The 6,785-nt window shown below is 40.9% G+C and overlaps 1 protein-coding gene across 1 annotated transcript; it reads left to right on the top strand.

Annotated features, from left to right (window-relative positions):
- The first annotated feature begins 1,983 nt into the window (after window positions 1–1,983).
- Window positions 1,984–5,871, top strand: tob1a (transducer of ERBB2, 1a). Its single transcript, XM_042505417.1, has 2 exons — window positions 1,984–2,236; window positions 3,704–5,871. Exon 2 carries the CDS (start codon window positions 3,919–3,921, stop codon window positions 4,942–4,944), a length of 1,026 nt encoding a protein of 341 aa, XP_042361351.1. The 5' UTR covers window positions 1,984–2,236; window positions 3,704–3,918; the 3' UTR covers window positions 4,945–5,871.
- Window positions 5,872–6,785: the final 914 nt, after the last annotated feature.

Below are 6,785 nucleotides of genomic sequence, written 5' to 3' on the forward strand. Positions count from 1 at the left end.
TCAATGGGAAATGAAATATTGCCTTTCAAGTTTAAAAGAGGAACTGGATCAAAAACGTTAAGAACCAGACTTGTGACACCTTTTTTCTGGGTACTTTTTACATTCCTGGTGATTTTCAGTTTATTTTGATCAGGCAAAGTTTGCACCGTTGTGGATCGTGTAATAAACTACCAATAATGTAGTAAGGTAGTATGATAAAAATGTCAATATCAATCAGGACATCTCATTATTTTATATTTATTTTTGTTCAGTAGTAGTCAAATACCTCATTAGGTAATATAAGAAAATTGCAACTGGCCCAGAACAAAGTAGCACAGTTTTTACAAAAAAACCCAACTTGTTTTTAGTGCCGAAACTCACATTTACTTAATGAGGCATGCTGATAGAGGTTGTTTTACTTTACCAAAATCTAAATCCACATGTAATACAGCGATATACTGCACAATACAGAAATGGCATTCGCTTCCAAAGCATATTACACAGCAAAATAATGAATTGTATGTATTAATTAAGGAATATTTGTTTCCTGGGCATTTAATTGTATGTTCATAATGATGTTTATCTGATAGATCATGACGGGTTTAGTCAGAGTCCAGTCTTTTTTCTGTGCGTTAATTGTCTGCTGTTATTGTCTTATTCATAGCAGATGTGTAGTTTGATGTGTTAAGTTAGTAAATTATGTTGTGTAGTGTGATTATTTATTCTTGTGTTGTCACCATGCAACTGTAGATCCCCAGAAGAACAGCTACAGCTGTGCAAAAGCTAATGGGGATCTTAATAAACCAACATAGATATAAAGTCAAATGCAATTTATATTACAAAGTCAGCAGTTATTACATTTGCGGGGAATTATTACATTATTGAGCAATACAAGACTCATGGGAAATTATTTGTTGCTTCAGGGAACAACAAACAACAACACACGCACATAAACAAAGCAAAAACAAAGTCCTCTGATAAACAAACAAGTCCCTTAATTTTTTTTTAATCCTAGTAACATAAGACTGATCCTTCTTCCAACACAAACAGCAATGTAAAGTTCCACTGACATTGCAGGGCAGTGACTTCATATCATGAACACACAACTATTTGTGCTGGTGCACTTTAAATTTGGCAACAACGTGCGTTCAGCCGAGCGATGACGTGCGCAGCCTACATCAGCACCTTAGATACGGGCACACCATTCACCGTAGGGCTCCTGCCCCGTTTTAGACCAATCAGCGCGCGTGTTTTCTAGATAGCGTTCAGCACCACCCACACTGCTGCCAGCTGTATTGTTCCGCTATAGGGAATCTCCTCTCAGGCAGGGTATATTCATCATAACTCCTGCAGTTTTTTGTGACAGGTCACGAATAAACGAGGGTCCTGTATGAATACCTTATGACAACAGCGAATTAAATCATATAAATGAGATTATGGTCGCGCTTTTGAGTGCTCTTCTGTGTGGTGAAAACATGACACAGGCAGTGAAAGAGCAGTGAGTCATGTGCACAGTGTTTAGGAATATCAATTGATGGCATAACGTCCCTCATTTTGTCTAATAATAATGATGCTTAGAGTTGCTTTTATTTAATCAAAATTGGGATGATTTAGTCTGTGAGGCATGTATAATGCAACATTTCATATTGATAAAGCATTTGTATCAATATAAGACAAAAAGAGGTAGGATATCTCTTTATGTAATACAGTTTCTGTCTTAATAATAATTACTTAGCCTTTTGCTGTCAGCACAGACCTAGGTTATCTCTGACGCAAGCGCTCATCACAGGCGTCTCTCCCATTTCACAGAATCATATGTCACCGATTGACATTTCCGATCAGCCAATCAGAGCACGACTCCCGCACTCATCTGGGGGCGGGACTCGCACTATGGACCAATCGCAGTCGTTCGTATTGTTTTGACCTCTGAAACCGCATCACCGCCTACCTCGTGCCCATGGCGGAGGAAAGCTATAAATAAAGGCAACACTGTATCAGGACGAGGACGAAGTAGCAAAACTCCCGGAGAGGCGGGAGCTACTCTGCAAGCCTGCTGAAAGAGGAAAAAAAACGAAAAATAACCTTAAAAACAGAAACCGAAGCAAACGCCAATCCTCCGAAATGTACATGTACTGGAATACTTTTTTGTAACGTTGATAATATATTCTATGTGAAGAAAGTATTTATACTTTTTTTTCTATTTGCACTAACTAACGGTACTTCAGAACTACTGAGAATCTTTATTTTTTACGACAAAGTAAGTATTTTCATCCGACATTTTTCTGTTTCTTGTGATATATTTGGTATTATTGTGTCCTTTATTTATGCTCGCTGTCGTACTGTAGCTGTATTCATAGCTACTTACTAAGCTGATTTGCTGCGTCAGTCCACGAAGTTAGGGAGGGGTGTGTGTGTGTGTGTGTGTGTGTGTGTGTGTGTACGCGCGTGAGAGAGAGAGCGATAGAAAGTGAGTGTGTGTGCACGCGCAAGAAAGTGAGCGTGTGTGCAAGCGCGTGCGTGCGATAAAAGTGTTCAGTATGTCCTTTTTTTCGCGTCAAATAATGACAACAATATCAGCACAGAGACCCTACTTTGCTCGTGAATTTAGCTCAAAATATCTTTTTTTAATCGGTGTCAGGCTGCTATAGCCATGATCGCATAATTTGTAAAATTGCAACATAATACCTGGTAACTTTACTACACTGATATAATGTATTAAGACCTGTAGCCATTTCGCAACAGTGAGGAATCTCCTCTCGGCTCGCGAGGGCAGTCTCATGAGGGAGGCGTTTAGTGTTGCAGTTATATCCCTGTGCAGATTTTATTTCCTCATTTGGATGAATAAGTTAATCAATTTTTGTGTATTTAGGACGCCTAAAATTGTCGGCATATGCCTCAATTCAGCTGTTCCTATCTGTGGTGATTATTGCAGCGCATTGAAGAATATTTACCTGGATTCTGTTTTGTTTGTCTTTTTAGTTTGTGACATTTACACTTTATCCAACACGATGTTGCAACGTTCAAGTATTTCTTCTTCTTTGTGCATAATTGCCAAACATATGGGTGTAGCCATAGTGCGTGAAGTACTATTTCGCCAGTGTTTTTTTTTTATATAGGAAGCGCTCCGACTGCGCACATCAAACCAGCCCCAGTGACATGGTTTGAAATCCACCTTAATCATCTCTTCGCTAACTTATCTCCGCAGCAGGTATTATTGACAAGGCATTTTCTCGGTTAAGTTTATCAGCTTCGTTGATTGGCCTAAATGCAACAACCCCGCATTAGTTTCCCAGTCTCCTGCTGTATGGAAGCTATCCAGTAGCCTATTATGTAACAGGATTCCCGAGTATTAGTGCGAGGTTAACGTGCTCAATACCCACTTTCTGACATTTACATAAACAATATACTGCATGCCAGATGAACAGACTTGATCCCCGATCAGTGGGCTCTGTGCTGATGTTCCTGCAATAGCTGCATATTTTCTCCTGAGTGTGAAATTCTGCTTCGGTTAACTGTTGTGTGACATCTTATGATACTTGAGCTCACAGCAGTCAATAAAAATGCAACATGTGCTGACAGATGGTTAATAATTAAAGGACACTTGCCTGCACTCCCCTTTATAAAGTCTGCACTCGCCAGAAGGAGCTGAAATGTTTGTATTTATGTAAACGTTTCGACGTGGATGATTAAGAGGTTTTTTTTTTTTCTCTATCAATTGTTGCAGGAAAAAAATTATCACACCCTGTGGAAGGACACTGCTTCTACAAAACCAGCACTTTTGCTTTTGAACCTGTTTTATCCAAATACTGGTCGCTTTCGCCATCCTGCCTGGAGAGCATCTGTGTTGCCAACCACGGATAAACAAAGCAGACCCAGTGGACACATTCAAGGTCAGACACACCTCATCTTCACGCACCTGGTAAACTTCGGCAGTTAGCTATGCAGCTTGAAATCCAAGTAGCTCTCAACTTCATCATCTCTTACCTGTATAACAAGCTGCCACGGCGGCGGGTTAACATTTTCGGCGAGGAGCTGGAGAGGCAGCTGAAGCAGAAATATGAGGGACACTGGTACCCGGACAAGCCATACAAGGGCTCAGGATTCAGATGTATCCACGTGGGGGAGAAGGTGGACCCTGTGGTGGAGAAGGCAGCCAAAGAGAGCGGGCTGGACATTGAGGATGTCCGCAACAACCTGCCCCAAGACCTCAGCGTGTGGATTGACCCCTTCGAGGTGTCCTATCAGATCGGGGAGAAGGGGCCCGTCAAAGTATTGTACGTCGATGACAGCAACGAAAGTGGAGCTAGCAGTGGGGGGCTTGATCTGGACAAGGAGATCAAGAACAGTTTCAATCCCGACGCACAGGTCTTCATGCCCATCAACGAGCCTGTGAACGGAGCCTCTCCGGGCTCCACCTCGCCCTCTCCTCCTTTCGGCCACTCGGCGGCGGTCAGCCCCACCTTCATGCCCCGCTCCACGCAGCCTTTAACCTTCACGACAGCCACTTTCGCCGCCACCAAGTTCGGCTCCACTAAGATGAAAAGCAGCGGACGCAACAATAACAACAGCAGCAGCAGCGCTGGGAACAAGGTGGCACGTACCTCTCCCACCAACCTGGGCCTGAATGTGAACAGTCTCCTGAAACAGAAAGCCATCTCCACCTCCATGCACTCTCTGTACGGGTTGGGCCTCGGCGTGCAGCAGCAGCAGCACCAGAAGCCCTCAGCCCTGTCCCCCAATGCCAAGGAGTTTGTGTTCCCCAGCCTTCAGGGCCAGGGCAGCCAGAGCGCTCTCTTCCCTGGGGACAGCTCGCTCAGCCTCAGCCCGCTGCAGTACAGCAATGCCTTCGACATGTTTGCGGCCTACGGTGGCCTTAACGACAAGTCCCTTATGGATGGCTTGAATTTCAGCTTGAACAACATGCAGTATTCTAACCAGCAATTCCAGCCAGTTATGGCCAACTAGTACACGTGAAAGGTACTACTTAAGCTACTACTTCACACAGAAACGACCAGAGATAATGTGATAAGGGGGGAAACAAACACAAATGCACATTTTGAAAAAGAAAAAAAAAGTGTAAACGAGAACAGAATGTCATGGGTAAAAGGAAAAAGTGACTTGTCAGCTGTAAGATCTATGTTACGAGTCTAAGAGCATGAGCCCGAGGGTGAATTACTTTGCCCCCTTGAGTTATACCTTCAGTACAAGATGTCCAAGCTTGGTTACCTAAACTTCAACATGCATCATTGTTATTTCTTTTGCCAACCAAGCACAAAATATTTTTTTTTATGTGACTGTTTTAAGATATAAAAAAAGACAAAAAAAAACACCACCACAAGTCATGGCCTCTTTCAGTATTTAAACATAACTGGACACCGCCAATTTTTTTATTTCAAGAAATTGGCATAAATAAGTGGGATTTCCTGGTCTTTTTTCTAATTGTATAATTTAATTTAGTACAGAGTTTGTAAAATATCAGAGTATCTATTGTTTCTACGACATGGTATTGCATTTATATCTTTTTACTACTCCAGTGATCTGTGATGGCTGCAGCAACTTTATGTTTTCTTTTTTTATTGAAACTATAAAAATGAATCCATCTTAAAAAAACAAAAAACATTGACTATTCTAAAGATTGTGTACAGAATATTCCGTAGTGGTGGGATTTAAGAATATTTGCTTTTTTGAAAAACATAAGAGTTGTATTTTCTGTTAAGAGTTTAAAGATTTTTGCTATATTATGGACAAAATGTAATCGTATATTAATTTTGTACCTACATTGTGCAATACTTGATAAAAACAAACGGTATAACAAAGTATTTGGAGTCAGTGTCTTACATGTTAAGAGGGACTGATAGTTTATTAAGTTTGTATTAAAAAGCTTGAAAATAATTTTTCAGTTTGTCTTTGGTTTTTGTGGTTGAGCTGCTTGCAGAGTATTTAAGGGTTTTCTAACGTGTCGGGGCAGATCCAGAAATCCGTCCTGAGGTCAGAGCAATCAGGTTTTTCCTAAATACGCCCACATGCATTTTTACAGTTCACTTGTTTGGTGCATCGATATGTCCTCAGATAGATTTGACTCACAATAGGTTATGCAAAAATGAATTGCTACATTAGATGATATATTACAGCACATTTCATACCCTTTTCCTGTAATATTATATGTTAGTACACACGTCTCACCACAAACCCTCAGCATTTGTTCACACCATGCAGGCTGTGTTAGCTAACAGTTGCCCTTGGGCCAAGTGTCATTACACATATGGAGAGCTGGAGTGTGATTGTGTCAAGACTGACAACCTCCTAAACTAAAGCAAGGCCTCATATGTACATAGGTTGTTAGCTAACAGGCTGCTAAACCATGAAGCACAATTTAGAGGTTTAACCCTTTGAAACTTGGATCTTCATCAGTTTTTTGTGCTGCCGTTAGAACAGGGTTGGAAATTAGTACCAGCCAAATGCTGGTAAAATATGCCATTTAGCTGGTAGATATGCTTCACTCACGAGTCACAACAAATGTTATCTATTGAGAGGCTGGTAGATTTTTGAATCCACCAGCCAGAGTGGCAGGAGGACAAAAAAATGTTAGTGTGCAACCCTGATTCAGACACCTTTCACAAGCATTTAAACCTTTTAAATGTGAGCAAATTGGCTTGACATCCTGCAAAAACGAGGAAAAAAGACAATCAGCAACTTGGCATGAAATGTCCAGCAAATTGCAAAAAATATTAAAAGGTGACAGAAAAAAAATGACCTGAAAATTATCTTTAAAAAAAAAAAAAGAGAGAGAGAAAGAATCATTAGGG

The sequence above is a fragment of the Plectropomus leopardus genome, chromosome 17, assembly GCF_008729295.1.
Source record: "Plectropomus leopardus isolate mb chromosome 17, YSFRI_Pleo_2.0, whole genome shotgun sequence".
NCBI lineage: Eukaryota > Metazoa > Chordata > Actinopteri > Perciformes > Serranidae > Plectropomus > Plectropomus leopardus.

Coding starts and splice junctions, on each gene's coding strand:
- tob1a (XM_042505417.1), top strand. CDS start 3,919: ATGCAGCTTGAAATCCAAGTAGCTCTCAACTTCATCATCTCTTACCTG.